We start from the raw sequence: 25938 nt of genomic DNA on the forward strand, positions 1-25938 counted from the left end.
GAACTAAGTGATGTTAATCACTTTTGACTATCACAGCTCTTAAACTGAGGATAAGCAACGTCATTTTTTTTTCCTTTATGAAAAAATGTTTTTCCTCACTATCCATTAAATATCTTTAAATGCTTCCCAGCCCTTTGCTACCAAAAAAGAGGGAGGAAAAACAAATGTTACTCAGCTTCAAACAACATTATGAATGTTTAAAACATAGACTTTGGATTTACCAGAAAACAATCATGACTAAGAAGAAAACAGAAGACTTTCATACCCATATGTTTTTGTCACTTGTCAGTTTTCTTTTCTTGTTTTTGGTTCTAAAGCTACATCCGTAATGTCACCATGTAATCCTCTAGGTCTTAACTAGCATGATCTTGTTGATCTCACTAATTGATCACTTTAATTAAAATCACAAATGTTCTGCTGCAGGTCTTTCTTGTGAAGCAGTTTAACCGACAAATCTTGAAATGTGATCTTTTCAACTTGCTTATTAGATCTGTGCTGTCTTACTAATGTCTAAATAAATCAACACATTAGAAACCAGTGGGAATGATACTGTATCAAACACTTTGACAAAGTGACTTTGTGTTCTACAGATGTCCACCTATTCCGCTCCACACAACTGTATGAGAGTGGGAGTGAAACACAGAAATTGGATCAAGGCTCATAGTAACGACCAATCCCAAATAACATTTTTAGAGCAACTGGTTTAACAAACACCTACAAATCAATTACCCTAATTAGCTCAGGTGAAACAAAAACCAGAATACAGACAGGTGTTCCAGGCTTACAATCCCTACGTTCGAGTAAACAAGTACAATAAAAAAAATTATATTATCAGATAATAATAAATACTATTATCTAACAATATAAAGTCTAATATTGATCTAATAATGTAAACCTTTATGGCAGGAGACTAGCAAAATATGCTGCAGGATGGCATAACCATGTTAAACAAATATAATGGATTAAATGTGTGAACACTTTTTTCCTTTATCTTTTAAAAAATCTAACATACTGTAGATCTGAGCACAGTATAGAGAATTTATTATGGTGCTAGTTTCACATTTAAGGTCAGAGATCCTAGTTTAAATAGTTAATAGGGAAAAGGTTTGGAACCTTATAAGTTGTTTTTTTTCCATACATCTGATTCAGCAATTCTTTTAAGAGAATTTGTTCAGTAACATTTGTGCTGTCTTATATAATAAAAATTACATGGTACAGTACATTTCGATCCTGCACAACAGGCTCAATGGATAATGTTAATATGTACAGCCAGACATCATTAATGATTCAATTTATATTTCCTAGACAGTGACAAAACTGCTGTTGCCATATGTTCAGTTAACTCATGAATGGCATTTATGTAATCAGCTCAGTTATGCCTTGGCATTTAGTCAGGTTAGTTTTACCCTTCCGTTGCTGCAATAGTAATCCTGCTCAGTTTGAGAGGATTTAAACATCTGGTGTTTATGCTTGGCTGAGGAGCCAATGACTTGAAGCTTCTATACTCAGTAATTTTAACTAGATGGAGTCCTATATAATACTGTGAAATTATGACAGAAAAGTCTTAATTCAGAATCCCCCCTAAAAAACCAAAGCTCCTTCAATGATTGTTCTCTAGTCAGCAGTTGTTCAATACGTTTATGTACTGTAGATCAGTGTCATTAGACAGTGTATTTCTTTCAGGTCGTTACTGAATGTATGTATGGTATGTACTCTTTAGCTAAATAAGGTCACACATCCATAACTAACAATATATACCATTAAATTAAACAACCAAAAATAAAAGATTTCAGGGTTTGTCCATTAAATTAAAAAACAAAACATTCCATTTCAAATGTCAGTTAAATTTAAAGATATAAACTTAAAAATATTACATTTTAAATATAAATGTTTCTCCTGTTTAAGAAAGAAATAAAGAGTGTAGTCAGTATATAATTTTAAAACAGTGATATACTGTACATTTGACTCCAAACTATTCACAGCCTTGGTACAATGTAATATGCTTAAATACATTTTTAGGAAAAATGCAAATACTTATTTGCTATTGGTTGCAATTCAATTGCATAGTTTTCAGAATTGTTCACACAACAATAAGAATTTCATTGCCTCTGACAAGTGCCCTCAGTTTTAATAAGGTCCCCAACACCAGAAGATATAGAATAGAAACAATTTAATTCAGTACAGCATATATTCCATCGAGCCACATAATGCAGTTCTGCTTTATAATGTCAAATATACAGTATGTATAATGTATAATGTCATATATAAAAATACACGTCAAATTTGGCATGTATGTGTCTTTTCTTTTATATTGCTATGTTACAGACATTAACCAGATTCATGCCATGATTGAACAGTAGTAATTAGAGACACTATCCCAATAGAGACACTTGCCATAGTTTGCATATTCACAACGGGTTGTTGCCCTCATGTGTCACCTAGCCTTTCACATGTTGGTATCCACAGTCAAAACTTGGATGTCTTATGGATTTATACTGTATATACAGTAATAGTATGTACAGTGATTGAAGGAGATTAATCTTTTACCTTAGATTTTTGGACAGTTCCCTAATTTTCCTAGAGATGAGGCACTGAGTATAAGGTTTTATTGTTCAACTTATGTTAACTTTCCTGAGCCTTTTGTGAAACGACCAGATAACTAAATAACATTAGAAGATTACATGGACAGTTATTATTTCCAACACATTTACAGGGAATTAACACATTTTGACATAGTGCATTTAGAAAAACGAATTGTTTTTTTTAGTAATTGTATTTACTGTTCAGTGTTCTGTACGCCTTTGTATCCATTTTTAAAAGATTTCAATTCAGAGATACTGAAAAAATGTACACACCTACATGTTCTGTGCTAAATCAACGTTTATAGCTCAGTAAGTGTATGAATATATTTGGGGGCTTTTGAATCTGTCAACCATCACAATGAAATTAAATCCTCCATAATGCTCATCACAGCCTCAGCAATTATGTATACACAAAGATGTGACGGACCTGCATAATATCACATTTTGTGGGTGCATAATTGTGTTATCGTGCGACCACGACAATCGTAACAAAACGATTAGCTAATAGGTGCACCTGTTGTGACTAGCTTGTAATAAGCGCCTTTTACTGCCATGAGTTCATCATGGGTACCTTTCTCTATCACATATCCTCGAGACATCACAGCTATAATATTGGAATTCTGAATTGTCGATAGGCGATGAGCAATGACAATGCAAGTCCTTCCTTGTCTGGCTTCGTCCAACGCAGCCTGGACAGTCTGCCAAACATAAAATAAAGGTTACTCTGATTATTAGTAACGCCCAGGTCTGAATTGGTACTGAATGCTTTTCGACATCTATAGCTTCCCCCTTACATCATCTTAATTTTTAGATCCAAAACAGGACCTTCTAGGCTCCAATATGCTCCAATGCAGGTTGTATAGGATGAAATAAAAGTTAACATATCCATGCAGTTGCACGGTTTCACAAAGATTCTTGCAATTCATCCTGGTAAGGGATGGTGTCCTTTCAATAATCATTGAGTCTCCGTTTTTGAGTTCCATTATATTATAATCTTAAACAGTGATATGCTGTCATAATGGTATACCGTACCACTCCTAGCAGTGGTAATATTCTAGAGAGTGATTATTACCTTTTCACTCTCTGTGTCTAATGCAGATGTTGCTTCATCCAGCAGTAAAATCTTTGGATCTCGAATGATGGCTCTAGCAATGGCAATACGCTGCTTCTGTCCACGAGATAGCTGTGACCCCTGGGAACCAACATTGGTGTTGTACTTCTGTAGAATACAAAAGTAGCCTTTAATTCCATTAAAAATTAACATGAATCACACTTTCCAGTAAGTGTGTACAGGGCTTTTTTCTCATTGCATTGCATATGTTTTGTCAAACTAATATGACATACTGTGGTTACCTACTGTAGTAATGTCTGTTTTGAAGGAAGCGATGGATAAAGATCTTCATAGTAATGAACTGATATATTAATTTGACCTTTATTGGATAGTTTCCAAACATTTCTTACCTCAGGCAGGGACATGACAAAATCATGCAGCTGAGCTTTTTTTGCAGCAGAAATGACTTCATTCATGCTGACTTCATGCATGTTGATGCCGTATTTAATATTTTCAGCAATGCTACAGTCAAACAATACAGGCTCCTGAGAAACAATTCCAATTTTTGACCTCAGGAAGGATACATTGACGTTCCTGGTGTCATGTCCATCTATCCGCTACAATGACAAATACAAAAAAGCATTAAACCTGTAGAACCGGTATTTGTCCCTTCTAAAGCACATGCAGTAATGGCTGAAAAAATAATAAAATTAAGATTGTTCATACCTAAATCACTTTTTTAATTAGGGCTGGCAGGCTTTTTGATTTTCATGTCACCTGAATTATCTATGTAACAAACTATTGACATACTTTAACCTAATATGTTTTATGTTCAAGATTCCTATTTAATCATTTTCTTAGGTGAACTGTTTTATTTAACAATAATAATAATTATAATAATTGCTTACACGCCAACGGAAAATTTGGCCAGGACACCAGGGTTACACCCCTACTCTTTTCAAGAAACGCCCTGGGATTTTTAATGACCACAGAGAGTCAGGACCTCGGTCTTCCACCTCATCCAAAGGACGGCCTGTTTACAGTATAGTGTCCCTGTCACTATATTGGGGTATTAGGACCCACATGGACCACAGGGTGAGCATCCCCTGTTGGCCCCACTAACATCTCTTCCAGCAGCAACCTTAGTTTTTCCCAGGAGGTCTCCCATCCAGGTACTGACCAGGCTCACACCTGCTTAGTTTCAGTGGGTTGGCAGCTGTAAGTTGCAGAGTGATATGGTTGCTGGCTGGCTGGCTGGCTTAAAACTAGTGTAAATAGAAGAAGATCACTTTACTGGCCATACACAATTTCTTGTATTAGGAATTTGTCTTTCCCAACGTGCTCTCCATGAGACACACAGACAGGGAGAGAAGCTTGGGGTTAAGGGACTTGCTCAGGGGCCCACCAGAGTAGGATTCCTCTGCTGGCCATGGGATACGAGCCAGAAACCTTCCAGCCACAGGCTCAGATCCACCACACCGCCCCATCCCTAAGTGTCCCTAATCTATATCCCTAAGCGTCAGTTTTAAGGTCTCCTGTCTTATTGGATAATGGCTTGCCTTGTGTTAGTTTCATGTCAATAAAATCCTCTTTATTGAACTTACTACTTTTCCCTCATCTGGATCGTAGAATCTCTCCAGCAGCTGAACACTTGTACTCTTACCACAGCCACTACTTCCTACAAAGGCCAAGGTCTGTCCAGGCTTCACAGACACACACAAGCCATTGAGCACTGTGATATCTGGCCGGGCTGGATATGTGAATTTGCAGTCCGTGAATTCAATGTCTCCTTTGAAGTTTGACTATTGGGAAGAAGAAAACTGTGAATAAGATATTTGACACCCATGAAGTTAAGTCACTGCCAATCTCCAGTGTATTACATGTCAAAACTGCCAAATCAACACAAATGTTATTCAAATTATTTAGCCTATACTTTACTACAGCTACTAAGATCCAAGGCAATCAGATGGTAAAAAGTGAAAATAGAAAAACAAAAACAGAATAGAATAAAAAACAAAAATCTTAATACAATATTTCACAATTATACTATAAATGACACAAGTTAACATTAAAACAAAATATTGTAATTCTGTATCAATCAGACTTACAGAACACATGATCTATTACTCTTAAGAACCAAATGTGTACAAAATTCTTATTTTCATAAACCATTGAGCAGATTGAAATACTGTAATTCTGGATAATGCAGTATACGGTAGTTCACATAACTATGTTTAAAGTGTAAAACATAAAATCAAAAAACAGATTATTTACTAATGTCTAAAATGCATGTCCTGATCATTTCTGACAAGCATTGAATGTTCATGGCATATTTAACACAAGTCAGTTTGGATGCCAACCAAAAATAAGTACATAAAAGAACTGTGTTGAGGAGACTGTTTGCAGATGATGCAAGTGATCTAACCAGGCATTTTTAAGGCACAAAAATCCCATATAACTGCTGCCTGGAAACCACTGGCATCTGCAATTTGGAGATGATAAATGCACTTCACTTAACACTACCCCAGCAAAGAACAGAGTGACTTTTATGTTAATTAGTCCTTCAGAGACCATGAACGCTTTAGGCAAATTAACATGGTAGAATTCCTAATGCCATAGTAACGCACTTATAAACAAGCAGTTTATGACAGAGACACATTAACAACATCTGCCACAATAAGGTTAGCAATCTGTGTGCAATTTGCTTTGCAAATCAAATTTATCGCAAGTGACACTGACACCTCATGCTACAGAGATCATGTTGCAAATACAGTACACGTACAGTATAGTACCAAGAGTATGGTCCATCAGAGACTGACTATGTTTAGTTATTTAGCTGCCTCTTATACACCCTGATTCCACACAGCCCAAAAAAGCTAAAAACACTTTGTAGTTTGATATTATCAAAAACCAAACCCTTCTCCACAGAACTGTGAAAAACTCTGGTAAAAGTGTCTGCCATAATTAATAGAGATGGCAAATAATGGCTTAAAATAATGGCTTATAACCCTTGTATATGTATCATATAAATTCAAAGACTGTATTAATGTTTGAGTACTGTATAGTGCATTACATGTAAATGCAATGTACACTATACACATACAGTACTGTACTGTAAAACACAATAATACCAGTCTTACCCATTTTTCCCCTTCCTCACTATAAACATTGATTTTGGGAACCTGGTCAAGAAGTTGAAAAAACCTCGCAGCCGAGATTTTGGCTTTTGCATAATCTGGTGTATAGGACGAAGCTCTCCCCAGAGCAGTTCCACTTGTGACTATAGCCGAGATCACTCTAGAGCAAAGGGGAGGTAAAAAGAAAACATGAGCTTCAAACTGAAGTTGCCCAGTCAAAATCAGAAGGACATCAACTTCACAAAGAAACAGACACCTGAACACGTAGCTGAAGTGGAGTCCCTCTTCACTGACCAGGTATCCTCCAAACCTGTAAGACGCTGAGTTGGCCATGAACACCACACACTGAGCAAAACCATAGCAAGCTCCATATACATTGGCTTTTTTAATGGCTGCCTTATATGGAGCTTCAAGCTGCGCCTCGTACATTTCAACAAACGCCTTCTCTTTCCCAAGGCCAGCAATTGTTCTAATGTTGTTCAGCGCTTCTCCTGAAATCTGCAATGGGAAGGAAAAAAAAGTTTTTTTTGTTGTGTTTTGGAGTCATAAAGGTATATAAGATTGTGGTGTGGTTGTTTGAGGCTCAGTATAAGACCTAATTTTGTTTCTGAAGACAAATATGAAGTATTTTTAATGCCTAATAAGCTTTTTGATTGGGTAATTTTAAACAACATATTTGACTGAAGTTAAACTGTGAAGAAAAGCTTCTTAAATGAATGTTCACGGAATAAGTGCGGTGTCGAGGGAGTGCCAGGATCAGAAGGATCATCTGGAGTGCCTCAGTTCCCTGTTCTGCCTGCTACTGCTCTGGCCCCTGAGAGGAAAACTAGAGCAGAACAACAGGAAGAGACTCTAGAAGATCTTAAATGGGCAGATGAAAACCGCAGCAAAAAAAGAAAACAGAACCTCAGATTTTGTGCACAAAGAATGAGCTCTTTGTCTTGACTGAGCGAATGTACTTGTGAAACTGGAGATTCTCTCTGTAATACTTCAGTAGCAGATTACTCAATGTGGGGTTTAGTTAGATCAAAGGTCAGACTGCTTGGACTAGGATTAGATTAGTGACCAGTGGGTCTAGGAAAAAGTATTTTGCTTTACTGTTATTGTTTTTATTCTTCTTTTGAAGACTCCTGAAATCAGTAAGCTTATTGTTTTCTTCTATTTTGTACCTGCTTAGCCCTTCTTGGTATTGCCATATGAATCCTGTACTGCTTTAAATCTGTGATCCCTCTAAGGCGTCTAAATAAAAATGTTTGTTTTAAAAGCTTGCCTCACAGATATGACCTTATCTGGAATCCAATCAACTAGTCGCTAAGGGTCACCTTTGGAACCTTCTCCAAAGGAATTAGCCTTGCAAGATCATTAGGGGTGCTACACCAGCTCTGCCCTGGAGTCTTAGGGTTTGCCCCTCTAGGGGCAAGAGACTCAGTAGTACAAGGCTAGCATCCACTCAGTGTCCTTCACAAGGTAACTCCTGTGCTTTGCTAGTTGATCGACAACACAGGCTTCCCAGGATGAACCCCCTGGTCTGGACCTCCAAGGTAGAGAGAGTCTGTGTGCCTCAGTGTAAACTCTCCCCTCACAACAGGGCGACATGATAGTGCAGTGGTTAACATTAGTGTCTTACACCACCTGGGCCCTGGGATCAATACATCGGGTGCTATCTATGTGGAGTTTGTATGTTCTTCCTGTTTGTGCGAGAGTTTCTTCTGGGTCCTCTGATTTATTCAAACAGACCAAAGACAAACTGGTAGCGTAATTGGCTTGTGGGAAAATTTGCCCTGGTGCGAATGTACAGTATGTGCCCTGTGATTGATTGGCGATGGATCAAACATGTACTGTAAAAGGAAGACTATTACCAACCATAATGCATTTCCTAATATAATGCTGTTAAGGTGAATATTTCACTTTTGAAAAAAAGTGCAAATTAAATTAGACGTAGTAAACCCAACATTCACATACAGTGTACTGTATTTGCTGCCGATTACTGTAGAACTCCAAAATTCTATTTCTTTTACAATTCAAAAAGAAATATTCATAAACCTACCCTTCCTGCTGCCTCCATCGCATCCTTGTCCTGCTTTGCAAAGCCTGTCAGCATTTTTGCTTGAAATCCACCAGATAATGCCAAGAACGGCAAGAAACACATGATGACTAAGCTGAGTTTCCAGCTGAAGTAGAATGAGATAATGATGGCAACTCCAACATTAGTCAGAGAGTTCACTATCATGCCTATCTGAGAGCCTGTGGCCTGGAATCAGAACACAAAATGTTACCACTCATACTGTATGTCTTACAATGCAGACCCTGCATATAGTGGGGAACTGTAGGCATGTGAGAAAAGACATAAAGAGAGACAGCAAAAAGTCGTGATTGCATAAGTAGCAAACCCTTTGCTGTGGCAAACCTAAATCAATTTAGGTGCACAAAATGACCTTAATGAGCCACAACAAGGTGAGCGACCTCTGTCAGTATGCAGTAAAGTTGGTTCACATGATTTCAGAATAAATTCATAAGGTAAGTGAATTTCATGCAATAATTCAACCAAGAAGACTAAAGAGCTTTTAAAATAACTCAGGACAATGTAATATAAAGGCACAGATCATTAGAAGAGTATATACTGTAAAAGCACACAGTGTCTAGAGTTTCAGTCTATTAAATACTTAAAATTAAAAAATTAGAATGAGCATTCACCTTCCTTCAAGACAAACAATGGGCAAAACTTGCAAAAATCAGGAAAAAACCTGTGGCTGTACTTGCTGCCATAGGTGTGTCACCCAAATATCGAATTCATAGGTCTGAATACTTCTGCATTTGGCATAATTCATCATTTGCTGGCGAAATCGTGCAAAAATTAAATTTTCATTTAAAAAATGTGTATTCATTATTTTGTATTACTTTCACAAAATAGGGCATCACAGGAAATGTCTGAATACTTTTGCAAGGCACTACAATTAAATGGGAAAGGTATTGGACAATAGCAGAAACTGAGAAAGAAATACATTGCAACTGGAAACAGCTGTGAGACACAGCAAGTTAGTTGTAAATGAATTATATCCTAGCATTTAATAAATGTCAGGCAACTCCCAACATTTGTTTCAAAGGCTAGTTGGGAACATGTTACTTATATTTAAGTAATAAAAGCTAATACCAATCATTTTTTACTAAAATGTTAGGTATTAAGACTTTACTACCACTCAATAAAATGTATTTCAGTAATACAGTAAAATCTAGGTTACTGGTATCTCCTATTCTATTTAACTCACTCCCTGGACTTGGGAAGCATCTGTGGCAAGTCTTGTGGTCAGTGCTCCTGGACTGTTCCTGTGGTCATCAAACCACCCGATCTCCTGTCCCAGCATGGCTTGAAAGCCCAGCTTGCGAAGTCTTCTGGTAAGAAGTTCCCCTGACTTGGAGAATGCATATCCCTGAGAGAAAGAGCGAGTCAGGATGTAGTAACTTGCTACAGAAAACTGCATGGAATTTTCGCATGCTAATTTAAAAAAAGGCTTTTCTTTTTACCTGCAGCATTTGTGTAAAAAACGAAATGAGTCCAATGAACACAAAAAACAAGCAAATTCCATCAATTTCTCTTTTCTGTTGTTCTGTATCGGGCATTGAAAATGTCTGCAACACAAAAGTCGAACCGTGGTTTAGAAATTAAAAGAGACAGAACAGTGAGTTTTGGCCAAATGGATTTCTTACCCTAGCAGAGGTCAACAGAGAGTTTTCATATAATTTAACTAGCACTTACTCCAAGAATCTGGCTGAACAGGAGAGAATACATGGGGCTTACTCCCCCGTTCACCGCAGCCCCCAAAGTACCAAACAACATGTAGGGCCATTCTGGTGCATTGTACTTCAGTATCCGGGCCACAGGAGCTGGCTCCACTGGCTCCTCTTCCTCCTCAGTCTGAAGTACAAATAGGGGACAGGACGAGCGGGCAGATGAGTCTAGGTTACTTGAGAGATCTTGGGAGAATGTGGAGCATTTACAATTATTACCAGTCAGTACTGTTCAGACTAACCTTACTTTTGACATCCTGTGAAGCAACAGACTGAGTGTAGGATCTTGGTCCCAATTCACCCGCAATAGGCACAGAGGACTCTGGTATGACGTTGGACAACTGCGATCTAGACCTCTGGCGAATTGAAGCTCTGAGGAGAAAGTAGGGCTTACTGTATCAAGAATAGAAAACCCGCTGCAAGAACCTTCGGCCTTGTTCTTCTTTTGTGTTGTTTTCTCAAAGATGTTTCTCAAAAACTTTGTTCCACTGTGGTATAACTACTGAGCAATATTACAATAGGTGCTGCTGAATAAACAGAAATTGTAGTAAAGGCAAGAATATATGTCTAATTACTGGGTAACACAATAATGTAACCACTAATGATACATTATGGTAATACAGTAGAGTGCCTTGCAAAAGTATTCAGACCATTCCTATGGTGTCCCCATTTTTTAAAATTACAAAATAAAAGCATAAGTATGACCTATTTCTTACATTATTTTTTAAAGGCAATTCAACTATATGTCATTAAGGTAATTTTGTGCACCTAAATTAATTTCCTTTTGTTTGTTTCTTTGCTTTGAATGTGTGGAGAAAATCATGTATGCAACATACTGTATATTAATTGCTACTTAAAAGTGTCATGACTGCAAACTTTACACTGGTCTGAATTTTTTTGCAAGGCAGTGTATTTCACTTACTGTTAATGTAATGGGTGATTTGTTTGTGCAATTTTGCAGGACATACCGTAAACTAGCCCGGTAACTCCCTGCCCGCAACATACTCCTCGTCTCGCATTCTTCAGGCACTTCATCCTCAGCCACTTAAGACAAATTGATCAAGAAGTACAGAAGTAAAAAGATCAGCCATGGTGACACTGTATTATTAGTTATATACAGTAATTATCTTTATTTGCTGTGTTCCCTACAGTTCTTGCCACAAGACTTACTTTGCCGAGCCTTCTGATTGAGGGCTTTGTCTCCTTGGGTTTGAAGAGTCACTAAAGTGAAATAAATCCCTTTTCTTTCCAGAAGCTCGTCATGCTTCCCCCTCTCCACAGCTTGGCCATGTTCAAAGCCCACGATCACATCAGCGTTCTTGATTGTTGAAAGACGATGGGCTATGGAAATAGTGGTGCGCCCCATCCGCACCTCCAAACACAAAATTGAAACTTCAAGTGAGAAAATCAAAAGCTTGAAGTTCAGACGTCACAAAGTTACTAATTTTATATTTATGAACTTCTTATTGTGGTATTAATTAGATTCGTACACATATTGATTTTTGCTCAAAATGTAGTTATTAGTTGCATTGTTGTGTAGCAAATGATTGTGAACATAATTTCTTATGCTGTCTGATTTTCTTGGTTGTCTGCTTTGGAATGGTTTTGTGAAACACTGAATTTAGAAGAGCAAACCTTGTCTAGTGCTTCTTGTACCACGGCCTCACTCTCGTTGTCGAGCGCGGAGGTGGCCATGTCCAGCAGCAGGATTCTGGGATTCCTGACGAGAGCTCGAGCGATGGCGATTCTCTGCTTCTGGCCCCCACTCATCTGTCCTCCGCCCTCCCCCACCAGGGTGTCAAATTTCTGAGTAACAAATGACGTTATGACATAGCACAAAATCATTCTGTGCCTTACAAAAGTTTTCAGACCCTTGCACCATTTTCATATTCTGTTTCTTTAAGCAAAAAAAACAAAAAGAAGTAAATAAGGCTGGTAATATGAAAGAAAATGGCAAAAGGTTTGATTCCATAAGTAACCAGACCCTATGCAGTGGCAAACCTAAATTAATTGAACAAGTAATAGGTTTATTCCATGCTGAAAAAAAGAAGAAAGAGAACACAACGTTTCGGCCGTGGAGCCTTCTTCAGGTGTCTTCTTCAGGTGACACCTGAAGAAGGCTCCACGGCCGAAACGTTGTGTTCTCTTTCTTCTTTTTTTCAGCATGGAATAAACCTATTACTTGTTCCTTTGCAGCCTACGCATGCTGACGCAGCTACCCACCTAAATTAATTGAGATGCACAAAATTATCCTAATGATTCGCAAAATGAGGTGAGTGGCCTCTGTCTGTGTACAATAATTGTTGTTCACATGATAAATGCACTATCTCTGTAAGGTCCTTCGGGCAGGTAGTGAGTTTAAAGCAAAGATTCAATCATGAAAACCAAGCAACTTTCAGAACGAAAGGTATACAAACTTTTAAAAGACCTTAATATTTCTTTGAGTTAAGTTCATCACCAAAAAGTGGAAGGCACTCAGATACTACCTAGATCAGGCGTAACTTCAAACTGAGGGGGCAGGCCAAGAGGAAAGTGTTTAAGGATGCCAACTTGAGGCCGGTTCCATCTTTGACAGAGTCTGTCGGTCAACAATATTCCAGTCCAGAATATAGTCACTACAGAAAAGGGGCTTGTTCTGAACTGGAAAAAGCATTCATGGGATATTACAAACATGTGACAAAAGGGCAGATAAGAAAGTTTAAAAGTTTTGATCTAAATGCTAAACGTTCCTGTTAATGTCAATGATAGGAACATAGATGGGGCAAAATACTGGCAAATCTTAGCAGAAAATCTGCTTTAGATTTACTGTAAAACTGGGACAAAATTTTACCTTTCAGCCAGGTAATGACCCAAAGCGCAAAGTTAAAGCTACGCTTGAGTGGCTTAAGAATATGCCCTTGTGTCACAATCGTAAACCCCTCCTCTTAAGGATGCTCCAGCCCTTCCTTGTTTTATACTCATCTCCTGCACCTGCCACTGGTTCAAGCCCCCCGTGCTTTATAAGCCAGACGTTCCTGCCTATCGGGGGCTCAGCTTTGGAAGATGGATGCCCGGAAGCCCGCCTATCCGTGAGTCCAGGAGCGACTCGATGGTACAGGCTTCATCACGGCGTCCTGACCTTCTGAGTCCAGGATTAGGGAGCGTCTGGTCCCATTACCCCCTTTTTATTCCCTCGACCCTTCGCCGGATCCCGCTCCGGCTTTTAACTCTGTTTGTCTGTCAGGATTTATTACCCGGTCTTGGACATTTGCTACACTCATGGATTTGCCTCGAACTCCCTTGGACTGTTTGCCTCGGCCACACCTCCCCCGAACACTAGTGCACCATGGACACGTCCCCTATTTTCCTTCCAGCTCCTAGCATGCCTTTTTCCCCATGTTTTCTTCACTCCCCCCCCAGATTGTGTTGTCTGCATAACATTCCCATTGAAAATCTGAGAAAAGACTTAAAAACCACTGTCTGTAAGCAACTGCCAAGAAATTTAGTGAGCTAAGGCAAATTCTGCCAAGAAGTTTTTAGACTTAATGCAAAAGACTTGATTTTGTCATTGCTGCCAAAGGGACTTGCATCAAATATTGAGTTCACAGAGCTGAGTGCTTCTGCAACTTGATAAGTCAGTATTTTTCTTCTTTTTAGTTCCAGCTGATGTTTACTGTAGCTTCTCTTACCCTTAGAATTCTTCAGTTTGAACATTCAGGTTTTTGAATAAGACTTTCAAATTGGACTCCAAAGGAAGGGCCTGTACCTGTGGTAAGTCCATGATAAAGCTGAAGGCATTGGCCTCCTTGGCTGCTCTCACAATGTCTTCCATTGACGCATCTTTCCTCCCGTAGCGAATATTCTCAGCAATGGTGGTGGCAAACAGAACGGGCTCTTGTTCCACTATGCCAATCAGAGAGCGCAGCCACTGGATATTCAGGCTACGTATGTCATGGCCATCCAGAGTCACCTTTCAACAGAGTATTACACAAGCGGTCAAAATTATGTGAATAGATCCATCCACTTTGTAACTCAATTAATAATAATTCAAATATGCAAAGCAATATCAACTAAAATTCACTGGGTGTATAATCTAAAAATTAAACTTAATGAAACTTAAGACAAATACTGTACATCACTCTTCCTGCTTTTACTGTATAATATCTTCTTGCAACAATGAAATTGGTCAAGTTGTATTGCTGAGTTAGGGTTAGAATAAAAAAAAATTGAGTTATAGCTAATGCAAACCACATTACGATATCAATGAAGAGCTACACTGAAAATGAAATGTACTCATAAACTCAAGATTTCACTCTTCTGGAATTTCTCCTCCTTCCTAAAACACATTCATAACTTAATTGAATGTGTAGCTCTAAGGGAAGATACAACACTGACCCTACCTCAGAGTTTTTTATGTCCTTTTTTCAATGTCTTCAATTATTCAGTTAAATATACATTACTTAACATTAACATATGTTTGATACACAGTTTGTTCCATTTTAAACTTTTTCATTTATGTTTTTTTTAAGTGTGAGGGAAACTAATTATAGTTCTTGTTAGCTATGTTAAACCATTACAGCTACATGGGAAATGGAGTTCTCTTAAACTAGAGCGTGTAGTGTTCTTCCTTGCTGTTTAACATGTTCATTCTGTGAATAATTCTATTTCAAAACACTTGTATGAAGGCAAATTGGCCATGTGCCTAATAAACATCTTCATAGGAGCTATTTCAGCCCAACTTCTAGTTCTATCATGAACCACCACAGACGTCTCTTAAATCAGGTATTGAGCCTACACACACTATACTACTACAATAAACCATTCATAAAACTGAAACTGATTTCACTGGGGACAAAAAATAGATAAGAATTGAATGCTTTGTGACTGTTTGAAATATGTGGTGGAAAAGGTTTGGCTTAACCTGGTTGGTTAGCGAATAACGACCTGGTAACAGGAGGAAGAAGTTTGAACCCCACTCAAACTGAGTGAACCCAGGGGCAGCTGCAAGGTGGAGATGGGGTGGAGAATGGACGCTTGAGACGAATGCGAAGGGACATGTTTGTGTTCGATACATTTAGCTAATTTCCGTAACGATGGTGATTAGGAACAGCTGAGTCAGATTGTCGCTGTTGACCCTCCCAAGCTTCACTTCTCTTCAAATATTCACCATCATCATCTGATTTTGTTTGAAAGGTACCATAGCTCTTACGCATAAAGTTCTGCAATTGATATACGGACACATGATTTGTATGGGTACAAATTTGTATTTGTGGTAATAACTTAGGTGTCCGCATCTGTGTGCTTATATCGCCATACCATGCCTTCCTTGGGGTCATAAAACCGCTGGATGAGCTGAACAGCCGTGCTTTTACCAGCACCACTAGGTCCCACGAAAGCTGTCGTTTCTCCCGACTTGATGACCATGTTCAGCTGATCTAAAATCTGTGGAAAAACCGCGATACCGTGGTTAAGTGAAATGATCATAGCAGCTGATCATAGCACTGCTAAGGGTGCTTGTTCAAAAAATGGGAAATACATTGCAAGTCTTCAGTATAAACCATACAGCAGTTTATAATGTAACGTTTAAAAAGACAAAATGTATGCTTAGCTTCCATACATCTACAGTATAGCCGCATAGCTGGCACATAGAGGAGAAACTGTTGAAATAAACCAAAATAATGCACCTTGACATCAGGTCTTGAGGGGTAGTGGAAAGTGACATTATGGAACTCAATGTCTCCTTTAATTCTGTCTAATTTGTATCCAGCATCTGACATGCAATCAATTTCTGGCTCCTAAAAATCAGACACACAGATCAAATCAAAATGTTACATTTATCTCACAAGACGATTCATGTCCTAATTGTGAAGTTTTGTATGGCTAGGAGACAGCCTCTTTCCTTCGTGTCTGGGTTAGTGTAGGTGCAGTGCTGTAACCCCTGTGTGTGTTGTTTAGCCCCCTTTCCTGAGTCCTAGACCTGCTCCATTCCTGCTCCATTCCATCCCGAAGCCCACGGTCATTACAGATGTAATTAGCAATTAATAATGTTTTATACACAACGTACTTCACACACTCAAAGCAACAAAAAATAAAGAAGCAAAAAAATAATTACTATTAAAGGGAAATCAAAAAACCACGACTGCATAAGTTTTCAAACTCTTTGCTGTAGCTAACATTAATTCATTTTAGGTGCACAAAAATACCTTAAGGAGCCACACAATTAGCTGAGTGGTCTCTGTGTATGATAGAAGTGCATGATTTTGGAACACCTGTCTCTGAGAGTTCCTCGCTCTGGCAGTGAATTTCAAGCAAAGATGTAATCATGAAGACTGTAGCTTTCATAGAAAATCAGGGAACAAAAAAATGTTAGGCTCTCAAAATCCTTGTAAGCACTGTCAACACAGTGAAGAAATTAGAGGCCCATTCTACAGTACCCCCCAGACACTACCTAGAAAAGGCAGTCAAGCAAGGAGGAAACTGGTTAGCTCACTCTGTCAATGGTCTCAAAGATAATTGTTGCTGCTCCACGTCCAGAAGCAAAGGCTTCTAAGCATGGGGAAGCCTGTCCCAGGTTTAAGGCCCCAATAAGCACTCCGAAAAACACCTGCAATCACAGCAGAAGAAACACTTTTTTCAAAATGTGGCAGGCATTGGCCATGTTAAAGAACATGAATTAGAAATGAAAAAAGGTTTGATTTGTTCTCTACTGTTGCAATCATTGAATTGCAAACTGATTTGAATATTTCTGGGAGAGTGTTCTGAGTGTTTATAGCAGGAATGAATGACATTGATCCTTGAGAGCCACAATCCAGTAGGTTTAATGATTTACCCTTAATCATCACTTTTTAAACTCTAGGGGCAATTTCATGCTAAAGAAGCTATTGTGTTTTTATTGGAATAGTATGGATTGTCTCAGCAATAAATTGGGGTGGTCAACACTGGACATGTAGATTCACAATCCAGCAGGTCTAAAAGGTCACCCCATGTCATCAGTTTTTAAAGATTTGAAACATTTGACTCTTAAGTAATTTACTTGTTTTGTTAAAATAGTTTGATTAAATAAAGAATGTGTTTTCCTTTCAGATGATCTCCACCCTTTACACAGGGGTAATTGCCTGGTTCGAAGGTGTTGACTGAAAGCAAACATCTCAAAGCACTTTCATAATTGCAACAAATTGCATAAACACGGTCATTTATGCTTAAACTGTGTTCTAACTAGGGATCGAGTGTACAGTTCTGACGAGTTCTGTTACACATGTTAGCACCATGTGTGCGGTCCAGTAAAGAAAATTACTGATATATTCAATGTTACTTGCAAAAGTATTAATTAAGAAGTAAATACCTGCAACAGTGTCCCTGGACTGTATTCTTGAGTGTCCACAACCAAACTGGATCCATACCAGAAAGCTAACGCATAGCAGAGAAAGATAATGAACCACATATAACCTGTGAAGAAGCCCATGATCAAGCCTTTCCGGATCCCCCAGCTCTGGGCGGAGATAAGGTTCCTATCATACCTGCAGAGTGAATAACACAGAGAAAAGAACAGGCTATTGGCTATTCTTCAGGGGTAAATTGATGGATGGACAAAGTACAATGAAATGTCACAAAGGAAAAGTCAAGACTAGATACCTTTGCATTATTTTTGCAGCCTTTCGGGCATATCTGAATTAAAATCGAGATGATTTTAATGGTGAGTTTTGTGTTGTTGTGAGAACAACAACATGTCCATAAGGACAGCTGTCATAACCACCAATATTAATAGGATGGAAGGTGAATATGGGTGGAGGCAGGGATTCTAAATTATATTATGAGTGATCCTACAGTACCTTACCTCATGTAGTGACACCAATGTTATCATAGAAGAGCAATATGGACATTAATGCAGTTTTGTGAAAAGTGAGTCACACAGACCCAGTAAGTCATACATTGTTCACTGTTCTCTTCTTCTGTTCTCCTTCCTGCTTCACTTTTCTCTTTTTTAAAAAATGCAGCTTCCTGGTCTTTAATTTTCAACTGACATTATCTTGGTTCTCATTATAACTGGTCAGGTGACTCATGGCAGTATGACATTCAACCCCCCCACCCCCCCAGCTTTATGGGTAATGTAGTTCATGCCAAAGCAGCCATCTTGCCTTAACCTGCCATTCTCATAATAATAATAATAATAATAATAATAATAATAATAATAATAATAATAATAATAATAATAATAATTGCTACACTTATATAGCGCTTTTCTGGACACTCCACTCAAAGCGCTTTACAGGTAATGGGGACTCCCCTCCACCACCACCAATGTGCAGCATCCACCACTAATGTATTGATCAGAAGCTACAAAAGGTTATGAACCTGATTTAATGCTTTTCTATAGTTTTGAGTAATCTAGTTCAACAAGTCTCATTAATGGGACAGATATGGCAATAATTCTCCTCAACTCCAAGAATAAAATGGGATTCGTTGATGTATTTCAAGTTGCTTACCTTTCAACCTCTTTCTTCTCCCCTCCAAAAGCGGCCACTGTCCTTATGGAAGAGAGAACCTCGTCAGCCACTGATCCTGCTTTAGCATAAGCTTGCAGTTCCCACCCAGTGAGTTTAGCAACAAACTGAAAAAGAAAACACGGTGTGGAAATGGGTGGAAAGTCTTTACATTAATTAAGATGTCTGTTGGTGCGTTTTCATGAGAAACTCGAGCTCTTCTTACCAAAGCCATGAGCGCTGCCCCTACTCCTAGCAGTGGACTGACAGCAAGAATCACTAGCGTGAGCTTCCATCCTCGGACAAACCCCATCAGGAACCCGCAGATAAAAGTAGTAAAGCGCTGAATGAATATCCCGACTTGGTCGGCAATGGCATCATTTATTTTATTGATGTCACTGGAACAAACAGACACAAAAAATAATCTCCAGGGTGCGTTTTCGCATAATGTAAAACGAGCTGCTCAACACTATGCACGGACAGTAAGAAACAAAAGCCAATTACAGCGTTTCATGATCAAATAGGGTACAATGTAATACGTAGAAAGTTTTGATTAACACTTCAGTTGATCGAGGGCAGTGAAAGTCCGCAACAGGACACAACACTCAGTATCTCGGGGAATGTGAATGCAAATATGATTAGCACCTCTGGCTCTTAATTGAGCAAGAAGGCTTGAACAGATCTCTTACTCTGACATCCTTGTGTTAAGCTCTCCCACGGAATTGCAGTCAAACCAGCCAATATCCATTCTCATCACCTTCCTGAAATACAACTTCCTGATTTTCTGAATCTGACGGGCGGCTGCCACGACCCAGAGAGAGATCTGGAAAAGAAATGCCAGTACGTGTCTTCTAGATTCATTATTTCGATTTTTTTTTAAATTCAAATGGGATTTATTTTGCTTTAATCGTGACAAATGTATAACAAAAATCATTTCCAAGATTAATCTTAATTCAATATTCTGGTTATATAGCAACTGCACATTGCCAATGGGATTTCACTGGGGTTGGAGAAAGTAAATGAATCCATTTGGTGGATTCTTGTTAAAACAAGGGAGGATGGGACAAAGTTTTACTTTGCCTGCTGAGATCTTCTGGAATTGATTGTATTACTATCAGCAAAGCAGAAGAGAAAATCCTTGTGGCTCATTTAATAACACGTGGGCTCGCAAATTTAAAATAACACATTTCTAACTTTTCCTTGTCTTGGGTATTACTGATACTTACTTGACAATATCCCAGGAGGAAGACCCCAGATCCAATGCCAACATAATACAAAGCAAATTTGGTCATTTCTTTTTCAATGTCTAACAGCCTGTAATTAATACAGACAGTTAGGCTTCGATTTTGGAAATTCACCACTGCCAAGTTAACTATTTCTGGGAAAGTGTTTTAGTGTGGAGTGTTTTAGTGTGGAGCTGAGTTAATTTTAAAGTTAACACTTTCATTCTTTCATTGCGCTTTTCAGCATGAAATTCTCCTCCTTCTAGTATTTTTGAGAAAACTACTTTTACAACTACAGAATGTTACAGACTAGTGAACCTGATACAGAAAAAGTACAGTATTGTGCATTGCTAAAAATGTTTTACTTTTATTTAACATAAAAATTCAGTTTTTTTTGGAAACATAACATAGCATATACTAACATAGCTATAACATAAAACCGAAATTCTACTTCTAGCATTGTTATGTGAAAAATCATTAGTGCAATAAACTCTATGTGCCAAGTTTAAAACACAGTAGGGCACTTTCTCAACTACTGCCTCCAGTCCAAATTCAGGTTATGGATCGATAATGCTTATCTTCTATATTACCATCGGCACAGTGTCAACCCAGGGAGACAGAAGTTAACACTAAAGGCACATTTGAATTCTTTGAAGTTGTTCCATACTGCTTGATATACAGAACATCAGGTGGTCACTGGTTAGCCCAGTAGCCCCTGCCAACTCCTTGCACAATTCTGTCGCACAAATGGACATAGCACCGATTTGCGACTTTTAACACAAGAACGACTTAATGTTCATGCTTTTAAATATATATCCTAGAATTGTGTCGTTTTTATTGATTTCCCCACGTTGTCTAGAAAATATATTAATGATGTGTCAAAATATACACCTCAGCATACAGTACATGCGGAGATGTACAAATCAATGACCTCCTCTGAAATAGTCTGCAATACTGTTTGTTTGTCTTTTGGATCAGAGGCAACAAACTGTGAAGTGATGAACTCCAAGAGCTCTCCTACAGATGGCTTGTGACTATTTCTGATCAGATCACAACTGTTATTTCTTATTGCCACTGAAAAATATTAAGGTGTATTATTTGTACACAATGTGATATGCATAGGTGCTGATAAATCCATGTCTGTGAAGGCTACAGAGTTTTTTTTTAATAATTAGTTCTGTAATTGATTTAATAATTGTTTGATAATTTTGCCTTAAATTTTGGACCAAACACATAAAACAATTTAACTCATTACAGTGCATTCATTTGTACATAGTTCCCAGAATGTTTTATTATTTTTCTGTTGCACTTTTCCAGTGTGAAATATAATATAGAAAATCTACATTTAGTGTAAATACAAGGATTTTGAAATGTTTCTCTATACCATCAGCATCATATGCATTAACAATGATTTTTCCATATTGAGTCCATATCTTATATTTCTTTAATCAAATAAAAATCACTTTGTTTCAGTGTGTGATTAGTAGGGCATTTTTGGACTAGAATTACAGGTAATTATGGTATATTTTTGTCCATGTTCTTATAAACAAAGAAAGATCAACTTACCCACAGGATTTAGTCATGTTCATGTCCATGTTATATTCAAATGTCTGATTTTTCCAAAGTATTGTATTATTAATGCAGTGCTTGTTAGGGTTTACAAGTTCCTGCAGTTCAATGTCATATTCAATGAAAGTGTCAGTCAGCATTCCAAACACCAGCAACATCAAAGGCTGTGCTGAACCATGTACAACTGCACACAAACTCCCCATAACCATCATAAATGTTTCTTTGCAGGTGGCAAACCGAAACTGAAAAGAATAAGAGAAACTTAAGAGCATAAAGATAAAATGTTTGTTCTTCTGGATGCTTGTAACTTAATAAAGCATCTTCAAAAATGAAATAAACATTGTATTTTACAATTAATCTTTAATTAGCTGTGGTTGACAAATGCTCTTCTGAAACACTTAATATGCACAAGAATATTTTTAGATTCATATCCTGCATTTTTTTTCAAGGCCTAGCATGCAAAACTATTTTCAGTATATGTACCATCCAGTTGGATAATAATCTTGTTTTGCATTGTCTATAAGGTACCCTCACAAACCAAATGTACTTGAATTCAGATCTAGAGAACAAGAGGGGCTGAATAAGAACCAGGAACCTCTATTTGAAATCACTGTGTCATCAAAAGGTTTAAATTTGTACTACACATAGGAAAATGTTGCATTTACAGTACTATTCTAATTATATCAAGCCCACAGTTGTTAGAGCAGCTCTGTGAATTTGATAAATCGAATGATGCAAGTCCTTTCTTGAAGACAATGCACTCCAAAGATGTTCTCTCCAAATGTGCTAGACTGAAGAGGCAAAGAAATAAACAGAACATTTCATGAACTGTCCTTGAATCCCTTACAAACGAACATTTTTCAAGAGAAGTGAGAAAATACATTATTCCAATTACATACTGTATAAAACTGATATTTTTGATTTGCAAATACTGAAAGCTGCAGACTTTACCAACTGAAAGAAGCCAATCCTAATGGCTGCCTCTTCTTTCTTATTGTTTGACCTACAAAAAAAAGTAAATCAATCAAAATAGAAATAATGTTAAGGCTATGAGGAAAATGTTAAGGAACATTTGTTTACTTACCTGCTTTCATCTTTTGAGGATTTCTCATCCCTATAACGCAAATATAAAAATGTGATTGAATTGCTTAAATTCAGTTCCTAATATTTGTTAATATATAAATATGTATGTTGTAAATCTTGAACACTTACATATAATCCCTTTTGCTGTCAACTGATAAAGAAAACAAAACAACAACATTAACAAGTACACATGTGTAGCTTCGGTGTAGTGCTATTTGTTTTAGAAAAGTTAAAAGATGATTTTGTTTTTTGGTAGCCAACCAAATTTTTATTTGCTGTTTTCTGTGGGCATTTACTTCTGTTTTTTATTGTATCCTATAATATGTTAAAAAAGTGATCAACCTGAGACACTTTCTATTACCGGTATTGTTTGTCTTACTGATATGTTTTTCCTGTTACGATACAGTTATTATTAATTACTGTTATAGTAAACTTTGCAGTGTAATCAGGGCCTGATTATGCAGATTTTTTCAAATAAATGGACATTTATTTTAAAATATCTTGTATTCTGCAAGATATCCTTACATGGATCAGAGAATTCATAGGCGTTGTTCTCGTGTCCTATTTTTTTTATGCTGCGTAGTTTAACAGAACCAGGCATTGTCTAGTCTTGACTCGATCAGCTCAGGATTCTGGGAAAAAAACAAAACAAGGCAAGAATACAGAATAAAATTCACAAAGTTATCCCTGATAAATACTAAAACTTAAAAGTTGCTTCCTAAATGGAAAATTTCAATTTTGTAAGAACTAGGTCTTGCTGGCACTGCCTTGTTTTACACTTCCATCCACTGAGAGTCTTGTTTAGTAAGTGTGGTCTGCTCACAAGTTAATCAAAGACACAATTTTATTTTTTCCGGTAGTTTGGGCAAAAGTTGAATTTATCCAAACAGATATACAGTAGAAAAGAAAAAATGAAGGATTACAGCTTAGAGGTAAAGACTGAATTTAAGTAGGTAGCTGTGTCAGCATGCGTAGGCTGTAAAGGAACAAACAGAGGTTTATTCAATACTGAAAAGAGAAGAAAAGGAACACAACATTTCAGCTGTGGAGCCCTTTTCAGGTGTGAATACTGAATTTTTGTTTACCTTCACCATGATAATCATAACAAGGCACCAAACAAATATAAGATGAGTAGTTATCTAGCTTCCTGGCATTTGTATCAAACCAATTTTCTGTATTCTACAAAACCTTATTAGCGCCACTGAGAAAATAATATTTTTTTAGTTTAAATGAGATGGAATTACGTTTAAACAAGAAACATGTTGCATGTATACAATATAGTATTGCATTTAAACACATTAGTTAATTTGTGAACAATATTGCTGAATATATTCATATATTGTATTATAAGGGAGCTTATTGGCACCACAGAGAAAAAAACATTTTTTCAGCTAATATGGCTCCGTAGTATTCATCTTAATTTACCTACTGAGGAACAAAGTCAAACAAACTTGAAATTAAATCAAATCTGTTGAAATTAAAGCAGATTTGGGACAATCTCTTTCTTTCATTTATCCATGCTGTCATCAAAAGGCATCATTCAATCCAAATTATTATTAGACATGATATAGGTGATTTTCGAAGAAAAGACACATTTATTTACATAAATTGTATTCCATATGACAGACATCAAACAGAGAAAAACAAAAAAATATGAATGACTTGTTTTGTATTAGCCTATTAGTCTTCTGTAGGTTTATCACACTTGTCTTGCCTGTGACTGGAGATACTGTGCTGTTAGAGGTGCCTATGGGGGTGATTTTACTAGGAGTGAACAATTCACGACTGCTGTCCTGGAGGTCCTGTCAGTTTTTGGACTTCTTTATACCTGACTTCCACCTAACCTATGTGAACTCATTATTTCGGACAATTTGAAGACTTAAGAAGCTACAAAACCTGCTGAGCAGCAGCTCTTTTGAAGACCAGAGTTGAGAACTCCTGCCTTAATTCAAGGTCACGACTACATGGTCATGAATGATCCTGTGGCAGTTTTTAAAAGACTAATCCCGGTGTTAATCCCAATGTCGGGCTAAAATCCACTCTGTGTTAGTGTGATCTGGCCTCCCTAAAGTTCCTCCTTAGCAGAATTGGTGAAAAAAACGTCTCACTTCTCTGCTTGGTCTTTGGTGCACTCAATGGCCCCAGAGTGTCACCCAGACTTCCGTGATGAATAAAATACTGTAGGTCGTGCCTATACTGTATGTAACACACCCTGGGGCCTTTTGGCATAAAAGTACTACATAACACCAAGAAATTATTATGTCTATTGTTTTTTCCTAATATTTGCTTTAAATTCCTGTTCCTTAACGCAATTGGTTTTGTTTTCTGAATTAGTTTTCAGTATCACGGTGTCTATCTAATATTACCTGATAAAATATTGGTATTTTAGCAGGTATTGGGAGCTGATTTGAAATGTTGTTGTGGCTCATTATTAAAGCAAGACACTCGTCAGGTAATTGAAAAGGGTTGTGAGCAATTAGGAAAACTCATTTAAAAACTAGAAAAGAATCCTATTGAAAACATCACAATTCAGTTAATTGCAGAAAGTTCTTCACACCTCTGCTGAGTTCAAGTAATGACATTATCAGTCTGTCATTAAAACAATCAACAACAATATATTTTTGTTCTCAATTCCTACACAGACAGTTTTTTTTTTGTAGTGGATAATCACAGAACACCAGGATAATCTCAGAACACACCACACACATTCTTAATGGTTCCAAAAAAGAAATACATTAAACAAGGTTTCAACAGTTGACAAAATTTGCTTACCAAATACTTGTCCTCTGAAGATGTTAGTAAAATCCAAGGAAAATCCACATCATATATGACCTCAGGTAAATAATATTGTTTTTACTTCAGTGCTTTTCTGGCAGTTTTGAAGGAAAGGCACTTTTTTTGAAAACCAACCGAAACAAATAAAAGACTGGTATCAGAAATGCCAGAGTAAAAAAATAATCCACCTTGTTATAGCTGAGCAGCTTTCTGTCTTTGCTGAATACAGACAGAACAGGAACGTTAATTTAACCTCAGAGGTACGTGTCCTGT

The 25938-nt window shown here is 37.5% G+C and overlaps 1 protein-coding gene across 1 annotated transcript; it reads right to left on the minus strand.

Moving 5' to 3' along the window:
• Positions 1–1984: 1984 nt before the first annotated feature.
• LOC102694104 (bile salt export pump-like) lies at positions 1985–25884 on the minus strand. The gene is made up of 29 exons (XM_069196627.1): positions 25663–25884; positions 23416–23522; positions 23020–23041; positions 22892–22921; positions 22759–22810; positions 21805–22049; positions 20242–20329; positions 19705–19838; positions 19242–19413; positions 19019–19143; positions 17878–18052; positions 17026–17139; positions 16220–16330; positions 15852–15977; positions 14302–14505; positions 12192–12362; positions 11727–11928; positions 11525–11600; positions 10799–10928; positions 10525–10683; positions 10293–10397; positions 10037–10198; positions 8818–9021; positions 7027–7268; positions 6774–6930; positions 5238–5435; positions 4044–4250; positions 3655–3801; positions 1985–3280 (listed from the first exon to the last, which is right to left on the minus strand). The coding sequence occupies exons 2-29, from the start codon at positions 23489–23491 to the stop codon at positions 3080–3082; spliced, it is 4035 nt and encodes a 1344-aa protein (XP_069052728.1). The 5' UTR covers positions 23492–23522; positions 25663–25884; the 3' UTR covers positions 1985–3079.
• Positions 25885–25938: the final 54 nt, after the last annotated feature.

The sequence above is a fragment of the Lepisosteus oculatus genome, chromosome 12 (genome assembly GCF_040954835.1).
Source record: "Lepisosteus oculatus isolate fLepOcu1 chromosome 12, fLepOcu1.hap2, whole genome shotgun sequence".
Taxonomy (NCBI): Eukaryota; Metazoa; Chordata; class Actinopteri; order Semionotiformes; family Lepisosteidae; genus Lepisosteus; species Lepisosteus oculatus.

What these genes read in the sequence shown, in the direction of transcription:
- LOC102694104 (XM_069196627.1), bottom strand. Translation starts at nt 23,491, where the DNA reads ATGCCTGGTTCTGTTAAACTACGCAGCATAAAAAAAATAGGACACGAG. An exon ending in TCCTCCTGGGATATTGTCAA is followed by an intron (nt 19,839 to 20,241) that starts GTAAGTATCAGT and finishes TTTCTTTTCCAG; the next exon opens with ATCTCTCTCTGGGTCGTGGC. An exon ending in CAATCAGAAGGCTCGGCAAA is followed by an intron (nt 11,601 to 11,726) that starts GTAAGTCTTGTG and finishes ATTTGTCTTAAG; the next exon opens with TGGCTGAGGATGAAGTGCCT.